Source organism: Sycon ciliatum, chromosome 7 (assembly GCF_964019385.1).
Source record: "Sycon ciliatum chromosome 7, ocSycCili1.1, whole genome shotgun sequence".
NCBI classification, from domain to species: domain Eukaryota; kingdom Metazoa; phylum Porifera; class Calcarea; order Leucosolenida; family Sycettidae; genus Sycon; species Sycon ciliatum.
This window is the reverse complement of record NC_088649.1, coordinates 27,474,769-27,489,644: the sequence shown is the minus strand read 5'-3', so window position 1 is coordinate 27,489,644 and position 14,876 is coordinate 27,474,769. Positions and strand designations below refer to the sequence as shown.

At 53.0% G+C, this 14,876-nt stretch overlaps 2 protein-coding genes across 2 annotated transcripts; both read left to right on the top strand.

Moving 5' to 3' along the window:
• The first annotated feature begins 91 nt into the window (after positions 1–91).
• On the top strand, positions 92–1,081 carry LOC135821769 (uncharacterized). Its single transcript, XM_065334766.1, has one exon. It carries the CDS (start codon positions 92–94, stop codon positions 1,079–1,081), a length of 990 nt encoding a protein of 329 aa, XP_065190838.1.
• A 1,915-nt stretch (positions 1,082–2,996) lies between these two features.
• Positions 2,997–9,215, top strand: LOC135821768 (uncharacterized). Its single transcript, XM_065334765.1, has one exon. The coding sequence runs from the start codon at positions 2,997–2,999 to the stop codon at positions 9,213–9,215; it is 6,219 nt and encodes a 2,072-aa protein (XP_065190837.1).
• Positions 9,216–14,876: the final 5,661 nt, after the last annotated feature.

The following is a 14,876-nucleotide window of genomic DNA, read 5'->3' as shown; positions in this document are numbered from 1 at the left end:
GCAAGCCGATGGCACTACAACATCCAAGGTCTGGGTTTGCCTCTTGACATGTCTTGCGGTACGTGCTGTGCATCTCGAGTGGGTCATTGATATGACAGCGCTTCAGTTCATTGCCTGTTTCCGGAGATTCGTGGCCAGGAGAGGGGTACCCCGCCTGTTGTATTCAGACAACGCATCGCAATTCAAAGCAGCCAGTGGTGTGCTCGACCAGCTGTGGAGCACAGTCGCCACGGACCCTGGTGTTGCCAACTACTTCACCAGCCAGGGTATCACCTGGAAATTCACAACCGCCTTCGCACCTTGGCAGGGAGGAGTGTACGAAAGAATGGTGGGGCTAGTGAAGCGGAGCCTACGGAAGGCACTGGGGCGTCAGCACCTCCGTCTTGATCAGCTCGCCACTCTTCTAGCTGAAGCCGAAGCGGCAGTCAACAGCAGACCCCTTACCTCCGTCACCGCCGACTATGAGGGCAGGGATGTCGAGATACTGACTCCTGCTCCCTTCCTCCTTGGAAGTCGTCCAGCTGCTCTGCCACTTTCAACTGCGCTGGATGACCCCGAGTATACACCTCCAAGTACCGACCCGGCATTATCCCTGCTCACCGAGTGGCGTCACAGGCAGACCCAAAGCGAACTGTTCTGGAGCTTGTGGCGAACAGACTACCTCCAAGTGCTCCAAGAGCGGATGGCTCACACGTCCAAACGGCAACATTGCCCCAAACCCCCACCGGAACCTAGTGTGGGCGAAGTTGTCCTCGTTGACGAAGAGACGGCTCCAAGATGCATGTGGAAGCTGGCCCGTGTTGTCGCACTAGAGAAGAGCCAGACCGACGGCGCCGTCCGGGCTGCCCGCATTATAACCAGCACAGGCAAGGAGGTCAATCGACCAGTATGCAAATTGTACGGCCTTGAGTGTCGCCAAGTCCCAACGGAACTCCCGGAAACTGCAAGTGAGGTGCCAGTTACTGCACCAGCATCTGACAACCCCCAGCGACCAACTCGTGCGGCAGCTGACAAGGCCCGGCAGAATATTGCAAAGTGGACAGCTGTATCGTTGCTGCACGTACACATCCCACACGCCTGATAAGTTTGACCGTGTCAGAGTGTGAGGATTAGGTGGTGCTTGGTCCAATTGGCAGTGACCTCACAAGCACATAAAACTCTCTGTATGCCTGTTTAACTGCTTGCTGTGTGTGTGTGTGTGTGTGTGTGTGTGTGTGTGTGTGTGTGTGTGTGTGTGTGCGTGTGCGTGTGTATCTGCATTGCTTATGCTCTATAAGTTACCTCCCGGTGTACATTCCCGGTCGGCTGGAGTGTCGCGGCGACCTTGTCGCGCGATTTGTATCATGTTTGTGCCTGTTCTTGTTTAAGTACAAAACGCTAGTTCCATGCCCACGTTCCCGTGCTTTGTATGACTTGTTCTGGCCCACGTATGCATGACTGTACATGTACTTGTCAAGGCACGTGCATGCAGCACAGTTTGGCGCGCTTTTGCGAATGTGTTTTTCTTCTCCCACGGTGGTGGGTTATGCTGCGTTTCTTGGACACGAGTGGTTTTCAGTTTTGTTGTTCTCTAGTATTATTCTGGAAAGAGCGATTACCAGATTACTACAGACTCCTTTGTCCTATGATGTGTGCCACCTGTAGAGGTGAGATCGGACTTGTGACCTGTGTTGATAAATCGAGAGATTGGGAATTCTAATCTTTCGACACCCAGCACGGGAGTCTTCTGCAAGCTGCGCACTCTGCTCAGGCACAAGTCTGTGGGCGGGGGTATGCATATCACGAACGGCATACTGAGAGAAGTGGCACCCATGATCATGCAGTCCCTGTGCCAACACTAGTTTCCGGCTCGGGCAGCTACCTAGTGACTGGAAGTTGGCTACAGTCTTACCTATCTACAAAGAGAACGGCAAACATGCGTGGCCAGCTAACTACAGCCTACAGGCCTATCTCTGTATGATGATGTTGTTGTTGTTGCTGCTGCTGCTGGTGCTGCTGCCGTGGCTGTCGTTACAGTCCCTGTCGTTGTCAGGAAATGTTTGCTTGTGCCATTCTTCAACCAACCGACTTCATTTGTCACATGACTGACTCACGGCTGCCATCCAGAGCACACGAGAAGTCCATCGAACCGTCCACTCGGCAAACCTGCAAGAAAGCACCACTTCCTGCTCAATACACAGTATTTCGGGGAATTCACCCCTCATCAGTTGAGCTTGAGTAGGCTGAGGAAGATTGTGCCTGAAGAGCACCACTTATATAATATATAATTATAGTGCTCTCCAGCCACAAACATCACCAGGGATACAAACTTACAGAGACGCTCCGTTTCCAGTGCCACAAACACCTCGTGAACACCAGATAGCAGCGTGTGTCAGTGTCGCTCCTGGACGGTGAGAACCAGGGAGTCGTAAAATACCGGGAGGCATAGATTAACGGCCGAACATCGGACATTTTCCGGCCATTTTCGGCCACTGACCGGACGTTTTCAATTTCACCGGACATAGTGTCTGTGTTACGGAGGTAGCCTCAATTGAAGTATTATTCGTTCTCGTTCTGCTTTTTTGAATGTTGCTGAACAGTTTTCCTCTCCATGCTCTGCTAAATCGTTGCCTGTACGCGCCACGTCTAGCGCCTTGTTTCTACGCTAGCACTTAGCACCTTATTCGTCATCACGCGCTCTTCTTACATCTAGCGCCTTGTTTCTACGCTAGCACTTAGCACCTTATTCGTCATCACGCGCTCTTCTTATCTACATGCATGTGCTGAGTGTTGGTGTAGAGGCAGGGTGTTAGATGGGGCCGTCGCTCTTGCTATATAAGTTCATCGGAGCGTAGGCACAGTTGTTGTTTTCCAGAGTTCTGCTTGTGATGGTATTCTTCTGAATGGTCATCGAAGTAAATCTGAGTATGGTTCAAGACAGTTAGTTGCCTTTCGAGAATATCTCTGGGTTTATGAGCCACATTATTTGGTAGCAGAGGATGGTTTGAATGTTAACCATGGCGGAAACAAAGAGTTCTTTGTCAGTGGCAAGTGACGAGAGTCTGCAAGGAACGGACCAAGTCGGGGCGGACGTAGGTTTGGCGGACGAACAGCAGGTCCCCCGTAGTGGCGGTTCAAGCAGCATTCAGCAGTCAGAGGGCACGGTGAAGGATTTTGGAGTTTCCGATATTGATGACGAAGAACAAGAATATGATGATGAAGAACCGGCGTTCAGCGAAGAATGCCTGAGAACGATGAAGATCAATGCCAAGGCCAATTTCACCAACATTCGAAGACGTTTGCTGACTCGGATAGTGAACGGAGAGGGGATTGGTGATGACGACCTTGGATATCTGGAACACGCGTACTCTGGTGCAGCAGGCGTCGTGGGCGATCTCCTGGGACTGTGCTCTGGAGACGGAGACTTGTCGAAACGGAGGAAGCTGGTTGCGGAGCTGGAAGAGCTTGAGGAGAAGTACAGCGCAGCTGTGAACAGAGCACTGGAAGAAGCCACGTACAGCGCTAGTGTTGGTGGGCGGTTTGGAGCTGGTCATGGCTTGGGATACAGCCAGTACTCGACGGCGAGGTACTCAGCTCCAATGATGACGCCAGATCACTTGACGGAGGTGGGTGCGGAGCGGTCTGACTTTGGCCAGTTGGGGGCCAGGTCAATGCTGTACTCTGGGTCTGCTGGATCTGGGCTGGTGGAATCTGGCATGAAGACTTCTCCTAGTAGCCTAAGTGCCTTGGCCTTTCATGAGAGTCAAGGTGTCACAAGTCCACTCCGGGTTCCAACACCATCTACTGCCAGTACCTCTAGTGCTGATCAGACCAGCAATGGCAGTGCATCAGCGCCAGTGACCGGTTCCAGTGGTAGCAGTGTGTCAGTGGCCAGTGCTAATGATGGTACTGCCAGTAGTACTATGCCAGGCGCAGTCAGTCAGCCCACCAAGAGGAGCAGCGTCAGCAACACCACACTGGGAACGGCCCAGCTGACCAAGAAGTCTGTTCAGTTTAGTCAGAGCCACCAGTCCACTGCCAGCACTCAGTCCAGATTGAGACCAGCAGTGAGTGTGTTATTACCCCCTAGAACGGTCCCTGCAGCTGGAGGTGCAGCTGGAAGTGCATCAACGGTCGTCCCCGCTGTGACAGTCCCCAACACATCCATGGCTCCCCAACCGACTGGGTCCTCGAGCAGCCATATGTATCAGCCTCCACTGACGGGTGAACGACCACTAGCAGCCGACATCGGGCCATGGGCGAGTATGAAGAAAATCACAATACCCACATTCGATGGCGATAAACGGCGCTTCGAGTCCTGGTGGGCAGCGTTTTCCACCTGTGTGGACAAGGCACCGCTAACCGCGGAATGCAAGATGCTTCGACTAAGACAGTATGTCCAGGGTGAGCCGTTAAAAGCCATCGACCGATTCGGGTACACCATCGCTGCGTATGATGCAGCCAAGGCCCTATTGCACCGAAAATATGGCGGAGAGAGGCGCCGAGTTGCCATCCATCTGGAAGAAATTGAGGCCCTCAAACCCGTGCGGAAGGAGCACCCGAGAGACCTGGAGCAGTTCTCGGAACTGCTGGCAGTCGCTGTCATTAACTTGAAGGACTCGGGCCGAGCTACTGAGCTGGCGGCCGGAACCTTCTACCTGACTCTTCTCAAGAAGCTGGATGAGCAGCTGATCACCCGCTACCACCGGTGGCGGCATGAACAAGCTAAGGCTGAGTCGGTAGAAGAGCTGCTTGAGTACTGTACCCAGGAAGCAGAGTTCATGGTCTCCGCTGCGGAGACGAAAGCTGGCTTGATTCCCATGAGTAAGGCAGAGCCGTCACAGCCAACAAAGGTCCACCGGTCGCCTCGACCAAGCACGTTCGTGACCAGCAGCCAGCCGGCAGCCAAATCACAAAAGTGCATCGTGTGCCAAGGTGAACACAAGCTGTGGCAGTGCCTATCCTTCAAAGTTGCGACAGTGAACAAGCGATGGCGCATTGCCAAGGATTCAGGTGTGTGTTTCCGCTGCCTGGATGTCGGCCACAATGGATGCGACTGCACGCGGAGTCGGCCATGTGGTTTGGACGGGTGCACGAAGCTCCATCATCGCTTTCTGCACGCCACACAGAGCAGAGGCCCTGTGTTTAGCAGCGTGACACGCCCGTCCACACAGGCACCAGCAGCGAACTCTGTCTCAGGGCGTCGGGCAGGATGCGCTATGCCAAACACAGCTAGCACCCAACAGTCGTCCAGCCAAACAGAGCAGCAGACATTCTGCTCCGTCGTCACGGAGGGTTCTCCGTCCACGGAAGAGGAGTGCTACGCCTCCCAGAGCACCCACGTGACCATCAGCCTGAGGACGATACCGGTCACCATCAAGCACGGCGACACAAGCATTCACGTCAATGCACTGTTGGACGATGGCAGCACCATGAGCTACATCAGTGAGGGCGTAGCACACGAACTTGGTCTGCACGGGGAGTTGCAGAGCATCACGGTCAACACGTTGGACGGAACACCGAGTACATTTCAGTCGGTGCATGTGTCTTGCAGCGTAGCAAGTGTCAACGGCATGTTCAGCACAGACCTCCATGCTTGGACAGTGCGGCACCCAACAGGACGCCTGAAGCCAGTCAACTGGCACCGCGGCGCATCGACATGGCCACATCTCAAAGGGATACGTTTCCCTCCCACCGCCAAGCCTGATCGAGTCGACGTTCTGCTCGGCCTGGACTGTGTCGCAGCGCACCAGTCCTTGCACGAGGTGACTGGTAAGCCGGGTGAACCAGTCGCACGGCTCACCCCGCTAGGATGGACCTGTGTGGGGCCGGTACGGGCGAGCCCAGGCAGTTCGCGTATGGGGCATGCGTACCATGCGCAGCTGCAGCTCGGCGGCAATGAGATCAGTCAGCTACTGCGTCGCTTCTGGGACGTCGAGGAGCTAGCCGTACCCGACTTGCCACACTTGTCACCGGCGGAGGAGAAACTGCTCACAAAGACACGGGAATCCCTGGCGTTCAGCGACGGTCGATATCATGTGGGCCTTCCGTGGAAGACAACACCACCGGTCCTGCCCGACAACTTCGCCATGGCACGCAAACGACTGATTGGCACCGAGCGGAAGCTGCTCCTAACGGACGGTCTGGGTACCAAGTACAGCGCCATCATCCAAGAGTACTTGGCAAAGGGCTATATCCGCCATGTGCCGAAGGAGGAACCACGACCACACAGCATCTGGTACCTGCCTCACTTTCCGGTGGTCCGTCTGGACAAGCAGACAACGAAAGTGAGGATTGTGTTTGATGGGTCGGCGCAGTTCCAAGGCGTCGGAGTGAACGACTTCCTCAACAAGGGGCCGAAGCTGCAACGGGACATCTGCGACGTGCTCCTGCGGTTCCGCAAGCATCCTGTTGCTATTGCCTGTGACATCAAGCAGATGTACCTGCAGATTGGTGTGCACAAATCCGACCGGCCATACCAACGATTCCTATGGCGCAACTGTGATTCCGATGCGCAGCCTGCAGTGTATGAGTTCCAGCGTGTGGTATTCGGACTCGCCTCATCACCATTCCTCGCTCAGTTCGTCTCCCAGGAGCATGCGAGGGTGCTCACCAGTACGGATGAACGTGCGGCTGAAGCAGTCAACAAGTCCACATACATGGACGACACGCTTGATTCCGTGCCAACCGTCGCTGATGGCATCGCACTCTACAAGTCTCTTGTCAAGGTGTGGGAGTCGGCCGGCATGCACCCGACGAAGTGGCTCTCAAACTCGACCGAGCTTCTGGCAGTGATACCTGAGTCAGAACATGGACGCTCCATCGACCTGTCACCAGGGGAGCTGCCAAGAGTGAAGACGCTAGGCATCTCGTGGTCCGCTGCTAGCGACGCTTTCAGTTTTGCCATCCCACCGGATTCCGGCCAGGAGTTCAGCAAGCGGAGAGTGCTACAACGGGTAGCATCCGTCTTTGACCCGCTGGGTCTGCTGGCGCCGTACATCATTCGAGGCAAGATGCTCATCCAGGAACTGTGGCTGCGAGGCTCGACCTGGGACGACCCACTGGAGCCCTCTGTGGACAAGCTGGTGAAGGAGTGGATTGCTGATGCGCGGGATCTGCAGACGCTACGCATTCCAAGACCACTCATGGCAGCTGACGGTGTGTCGTCGCTGCACGTATTCGCAGATGCCTCCGAGAAGGCAATGGGTGCTGTCGCCTACATCATTTCCAAGGACCCCAGTGGAGCTACATGCCGGCTGGTTGCAGCTAAGTCTAAAGTCGCCCCGCTGGAAGCGGTGAGCATCCCACGACTAGAGTTGATAGCCGCCGTCATGGCAGCCCGTTTGGCAGCCGTCGTCAGCCTTGCTCTCGAGATGCAGGATATCTATCTGTGGTCTGACAGCATGAACGTCCTCTGGTGGATCCATGGTCACAGTCGGCAGTTCAAGACATTCGTGGCCAATCGCGTCTCTGAGATTCGTCGTCTCACACAGCCAGAGCAATGGCGGCATGTGACCACTGACCAGAACCCCGCAGATCTGGTCTCTCGTGGGTGTACTGCAGCAGTGCTGACATCATCGGACCTATGGTGGACTGGGCCCGCATTCCTGTCAACCGACGAGCCATGGCCTGCCAGCCCTACGCTTCAGCCCAGCTCCGGCGCTCGGCAGGAGGTAAAAGGTTTGCCACGCAACCGCTCGCAAGACATGCAAACGTATCATGCAGACGTCCAAAGTGCCAACGATGCACCACCCGAGCAGGATTGGATCATTGACCCAGCAAAGTGGCTAGACTGGCAGAAGACCATCCGTACGCTCACATGGGTCCGGCGGTTCATCTCGAACTGCCGTGCAGCGGCAGAGGATCGCCTGGCAGGAGAGCTCACTCCGATTGAGTTGGCTGACGCAGAGCTGTACGTCGTTCGGAACACGCAGCGTGATGCGTTCGCTGCTGAGATAGTCCTCCTGAGGAAACGCAAAGCAGTGCATACTACCAGTAAGCTGGCCAAGCTGTGTCCATTTCTTGACGACGATGGTGTTCTACGCTGTGAAGGGCGCTTGCAGTATGTGGAGTTCCTGCCACGAGACGCTGTCCATCCGATCATCCTGCCGCGGAAGCATGCCGTGACCAAGATGCTAATCAGGTTCCAACACGAGAAGGGAAAGCACGCTGCGGGGACGAACGCAACATTGTCTGCGCTCGCCGCCCGCTATTGGGTCATCGCCGCACGGGAGGCCGTCCACGAGTGGGAACAGGAATGCGCAGTCTGTCGCCGGTACCGGAGCAAGCCAGCTGGGCAACGAATGGCACCGCTGCCGGTCAGTCGGATCGTGCCCTCTCATCGTGCGTTCAGCCGCGTGGGCGTCGACTACGCCGGCCCCTTCCTCACCATGCAGGGACGCGGTCGGGCCAGAACCAAACGCTATCTGTGTGTATTCACGTGTCTGGAGACGCGCGCTGTACATCTGGAGCTCGCATTCTCACTCGACACATCTAGTTTCATCAACTGTTTCTTCCGGTTCGTGAGCCGGCGCGGCCTTCCCAATCAAGTCATATCGGACAATGGCACAAACTTTGTTGGTGCAGTTCGGGAGCTGAAGGACCTCATTCGCAACATCGACCAAACCAAAATCCAGACGGGCACCGCACATCATGGTGTGTCCTGGTCGTTCAACCCTCCAGCAGCACCTCATTTCGGTGGTGTGTTCGAGATTATGGTGAAGGCAGCCAAACGTGCTATTTACCACATTTTGTCTGGCAGTGACATCACCGACGAGGATCTGCTGACCGCCTTTGCCGGAGCAGAGGATCTGATCAACTCTCGCCCGATCACTGCCATACCAGTCAACCCCAACGACAATTTGCCCCTCACCCCGAATCATTTTCTGAACGGGAGACTTGGAGAAGTCGTCCTACCGGAGTCTGATCATCCGCGTCAGCGATGGCAACGCATTCAGGAGCTGCTTGGGCATGTCTGGCGTCGCTGGATCCAGGAGTGGCTGCCTCAGCTCAGCAAGCGGGTCAAATGGACGGCAGACCAACGCAACGTGAAGGTTGGTGATGTCATGCTGTTGCTGTCTCCAGACACCGCTAGGCGTAAATGGCCCTTGGCTCGGGTTCTGGAAGTCTACCCCGGGAAGGATGAACGAGTACGTGTTGCCAAGGTGCAGGTGGGTGATCGTACTCTTGTGCGACCCATCAACCGCTTGTGCCCACTGGAGTATGCGTCAGAGTGATGGACTGATGTGGACAGCTTTTCTGCTGTCTGTCTTCTGAAAATCATTGCATGTCCTCGATCTTCTTATTATTATTAGTCAGCGGTATTGCTATATCTTTACCCTGCTGCGGACCTGCTGTCTAGCCACCTGGACTTGCTTTGCTAAGAGCACGATGTTGGGTTCTTAGTGGTGGAGCTAGTAAGGTACTATTTATTTTGTTTTATTTCGATCTGGTCACGTTGTCTCATATCGAGGAAGAGGAGAATGTTACGGAGGTAGCCTCAATTGAAGTATTATTCGTTCTCGTTCTGCTTTTTTGAATGTTGCTGAACAGTTTTCCTCTCCATGCTCTGCTAAATCGTTGCCTGTACGCGCCACGTCTAGCGCCTTGTTTCTACGCTAGCACTTAGCACCTTATTCGTCATCACGCGCTCTTCTTACATCTAGCGCCTTGTTTCTACGCTAGCACTTAGCACCTTATTCGTCATCACGCGCTCTTCTTATCTACATGCATGTGCTGAGTGTTGGTGTAGAGGCAGGGTGTTAGATGTGGCCGTCGCTCTTGCTATATAAGTTCATCGGAGCGTAGGCACAGTTGTTGTTTTCCAGAGTTCTGCTTGTGATGGTATTCTTCTGAATGGTCATCGAAGTAAATCTGAGTATGGTTCAAGACAGTTAGTTGCCTTTCGAGAATATCTCTGGGTTTATGAGCCACAGTCTGGTCAAAAAGGAAAAAAAGAGCAGCAACCATTCGACCGTTTTATGTAGATTTGGGCTTTCTTCGGAGCTTCGTGCCAAATGCGACTTGCATATCGTACAACTAACACGTCTACCCTGTAGCCTCAGGCGTAGACTTCACCAGATTTACTTGATCCGCCTGTAGCAACGCGCGCGGCGCGGTTGCTACAGTCAATTCACACTTTCGACCTTTGGTACATGGTTTCGACTTCGCACTTGAGTCGATGGGTTGAACTGCAGTCTGCAGTGCAGTTGTTCGCTCTTGAGAGGAAGATGTCATCTTTTATTTTTAACTCTTTCACTGACCAGGAATGCAGATAGTCTTTTAGAATATCTTGTGGAAAGCGAAAGGGAGATTCAGAGGACTTGCCGCTGGGCAAAAAAGTCCGTGGTGTGAAGGCCGCTTCTTGCGATTAGTGGATCTCGGACCATGATGCAGAGCTGACTACTTCCGCCTGGCTGATTTATGACCGGCAGAAGAACGATCGGCTGTTAGCAGAATGTTTGAAGTGTTCCGTGTACATCAAGTTTGTAGACAGAGTCTGCAGTTGTAAAAACTTCAGCGAGGCTTTCATAACCGGATCCAAGAACCTGAGAACATCAGTGTTCAAGGATCATGCTGGAACGGAGATGCAGCAATGAATCTTTTCCGCAGGATAGAGTGTCCCGCTCGAAATGCCCCCGAATTCGCTCCAATTGCGAAGGCACTGTACAGGATGGACGACGGTGCTGCCGCTATTGCACGACGCAAATTCGAACTGACTTACCTTCTCTGCAAGGAGCATATCGCGTTCGCAAAATTCTTCACTGCAATGCTTTCTTGTACATACATTTGTCGTCAGTAAATAGTTCAGTTTCTAATATAAATTGGCGAATCCACATAATGAGTCATTGTGAATATACTTCAGTACTACTAAAAAAAAAGAAGAAACACCCTGAAAATGTGTTGTGGACAATGTCCGGGCATGTCCGGACAGATTTCAAAACGGAAGGACATTTGTCCGAGCTAAATGAAATTGTGTAGAGAGCACTATAATAATATAGTATATAATATAGTGCTCTCTAGGCAAAGACATCACCAGGGATACAAACTTACAGAGACGCTCCGTTTCCAGCGCGAAAAACATCTCGTGAACACCAGATAGCAGCGTGAGTCAGTGTCGCTCGTGGAGGCGCTGAACAGACGCTGAGGACCGTTTGCCATTCACAACGTTGTTGCCTCCAAACCATCTAATTCGCATGCCCGCGCCGGGGACAACTCTGTGAAGAAGAGGTTGGTGCGACTTCGGCATCCTCACTTGTCTGACTCACGACTGCCATCCAGTCCAGAGCACACGAGAAATCCATCGAACCGTCCACTAGGCAAATGATGAGGGATGAATTCCCAAAAACACTGTTTTTTGAGCAGGGAGTGGTGCTTTCTTGCAGGTTTGCCAAGTGGGCGGTTCGATGGACTTCTCGTGCGCTCTGCATGGTAGTCGTGAGTTAGTCAAGTGAGAATTCAAGTCGGCAGGAATAGCGCAAGCTCCCACGTATGGAGCAACACACAATCCCCCAGTTGTCGCCGAGGTAGCACCAACCTCTTCTTCACATTCTTCATCCAGTTGAATTTTTATGGTTTTGTATGTTTGTATGCGCATTTGTTAATTTTGTTCCTGAAGTGTCCTCCTTGTTACTTTGCAACATTCCCCCTCCTTCCTACACCCCATTAAATATCACATTCGCTTCCATGTAATTGAGCTTGTAGCCCGTGTGTACTTGCGAATTCAAATAAAAAACATACAATACAATCTCCCTGCTGCCGGCCGTAGCCAATATTCTGGACGCCATCATCGCCGAGCACCTCACCAGCTTCCTCAATAGGCAGGGATTAATAACCGACCGAAAAATTAATTACCGACCACCAGTATGGCTTTGTCTCCTGAAAGTCAACATTCGATCAGCTAATTGTCCTGTCTTCAAGAGTGGCTAAAGCACTCGACAAGAGCCCTGCCTACCACGCTCTGTTCTTGTATTTTTCGCGAAAGCGTTTGACAAGGCACCGCACCCTGTTCTTCTCCGACAGCTCGCTACTTTAATATCCCCTGAAGCCGTTCCTTGGTTCACCAACTACCTCGGAGACCGGTCCTTCTGTGTTAAAGTTCTCTCGGCCAAGTCGCCGACCCATCTAATTTCTGCAGGCGTTCCCCCAGAGTCTCACCTTGGCCCCATTGATTCTTTTCATTCTCTATGTAATGCCCTTCCTCGCACCATATCGTCTGATGTCACTACTGACGTGCTCTTATTTGCCGATGACACTGCTCTTGGTAGAGCAGCCTGAGAATCTAACTAAAAACAAATGGTCCACCCCTCCAGGCCGCCACTGATGCCGTTCTGCAGTGGGCTGATTCAGTCGGAGGTTGCTTCAACCCCTCGAAGTCTTGCACCATGCAGTTCACTCCTAGAAGTCGTGCAGAACATGCCCACCCTACTCATCCGACTCCGCAACTGTGTATGCAGGGTCCTGGGAGATGACGTGTCTGATGTAGCGACTCACCGCTACCACTAGATATGGCATGTTCTCCATTTCTTTCCTTGGCGCTGAAAAAATATATACACAGTAATCCGCAAAGACCGAAATGAGGCAGGAGGTGGTGTTGCTATTTGGGCTAAATCAGAGCTCTAGGTTGCTCAGCTCACCCATGTCGCTTGCGGCTCACATGAGGTGCTGTGGGCATCAGTGTCCACGCACGACGGGCACGACGGGCGCCGCACTGTCCTTGGTGCTATCTACCGACCAGGATCATGTGCCGAGACTGACACTTCTCATATGGAGTACCTGGACAGTGTTCTCGACAATGTCCGACACCTGGGGTCAAACCTAATTCTGGTGGGAGATTTCAATGTGCATAACGCTGGATGGCTGCAGAGCACTAAGACACCTCCTGCTGGAGAGTCACTTGAGGTGCTAAGCGCAACCCACCAACTCGCCCAGCATGTGCCACGTGTCACTAGGGGATCAAACACCTTGGACTAATCATATCAAATTTTTCACCCCAGTGTCCACTTCAATCCATGCTCCCCTCGGGCGGTCCGATCATGCTGTAGTTGTCTCTAACTTCCAAGCTGTAGACCCGAGGCGGGAACCTACCACCTCCCGCAAGGTTTGGCGCTATGCCTATGCCGACTGGAGCCGGCTGAGGGCACACTTCCGAAGGCTAGACTGGCATTCACTGCTATCCGATGACCCCAATCAATCGTGCGAGAGAGTGACTGCTGCCATTCTTTGCGGAATGGAGCAGGTTATTCCCTCCAAGGTACTCGTTACCCGGCCATCCGACCCGTCTTGGTGGACACCAGAATGCAGCTCCGCTGTCGAGGCCAAGGAGAGATGTTGGAAAGCATGGAGGAGGAACCTTGCCAATAACGTCCTGAAGGCCTTCTTTATTGCCTCTGTCGGCAATGCTGTTCACACCTTGCAGTCAGACCGCACTGCCAGTGACGACCGTGTTCGGCGGCAACTAAGCTCCCGGTCCCTCAGTGACAAGCAATGGTGGTCCAATGCTAAGAAAGCAGCATGAATCTCCCGATCTTCAAACATACCCCTGCTGATCGATAGCGACGGAACATAGTATCACTCAAGCAAGGACAAAACTAACGGCTTTGCACGATATTTTGCCGACAAATGCAGCCTCGGTCAAACTGATCTACGTCCCGAAGATCTACCTGACATGCAACACCCTGCGTACGAGGCTCTATCCAACATTTGCTCCTGTGTTCCAGAGGTTCGCCGCCGCCACACCAAGTTGGATACCTCCAAAGCAACGGGCCCAGACGGGATACCAGCTCAAGTCTTGAAGCATTGTTCCATGGAACTGTCGTCCATTGTCGCGCAATTGTTCTCACTTTGTTATCGCCATGGTGTCCAACCAACAATCTGGAAGCTACCACACGTTTTCCCTGTTTACAAGAAGGCCGCGCGGTCAGCACCAGCCAACTATCGCCCAGTCTCTCTCTTATCCGTTCTATCCAAGGTAATGGAGGCTATTATCAACAGCCAAATCACCAACTAATTGGAGAGACACTCCGTTCTTGCTGACACCCAGTATGGTTTCCGTCCGAACGGGGGCACTGCTGATGTCCTCACGGCGCTGCACAATGAATGAGTCCGCACAGTTGCTGCTGGGGGCCATGCCCAGGTTATAGCAGTGGATATCGCCGGTGCATTTGACCATGTGTCACATGCAGGGGTGTTCCACAAGGCTGCGGAAATTGGCCTTGGAGGAAAATTATTTCAGTGGCTCAAGAACTACCTCTCGAATCGCCAGCTCAAAGTAGTTATACACGGGAAAGCATCAACATCGCTTGCAATCACAGCTGGTGTGCCACAAGGTAGCATACTTGGCCCCACGCTCTTCCTCCTTTGTGCTCCACTCGACTCGGCTGCAGCAGGTCCACCAACATAGGCACCTTGGTGTTACACTCCAAGACGATATGCGATGGGCCCAACACATCATAGAAATAACCAACAAAACCAAAAAACTACTACAACTCCCCAAGACACGTGGCACAATGAACGCTTCCAGCCTATTGTTAATATACACGACCTACATCCGACCCGTTCTCGAACATGGCAGCCTTTCCCTCTCCAACACCACACAGCTACAGGGGGACACACTGGAGAGAATTCACCTTAACGGAGAAGGCGGAGATACCGAACGTGCCGTAATGCGGTCAAGCACAATATTTGTTTGGGTAGCTCAGAGGGAACGCCAAATATATGGGTACATGTGACTGTTTTTTTCTTTCTTTTGTTCTTTTTTTTGGTGTTTATTGGAATCCGGATACATGTAGCTCAACATGAAACAGTACAGAAGTACAACTACAGAGAGCACCGAATAGAAGGCCCCAGGAACGGGAAACCAAAAAGAAAAAAGAAAAAAGGAAGAAAAAAAACAGCAA

What these genes read in the sequence shown, in the direction of transcription:
- LOC135821769 (XM_065334766.1), top strand. Translation starts at nt 92, where the DNA reads ATGACAGCGCTTCAGTTCATTGCCTGTTTCCGGAGATTCGTGGCCAGG.
- LOC135821768 (XM_065334765.1), top strand. Translation starts at nt 2,997, where the DNA reads ATGGCGGAAACAAAGAGTTCTTTGTCAGTGGCAAGTGACGAGAGTCTG.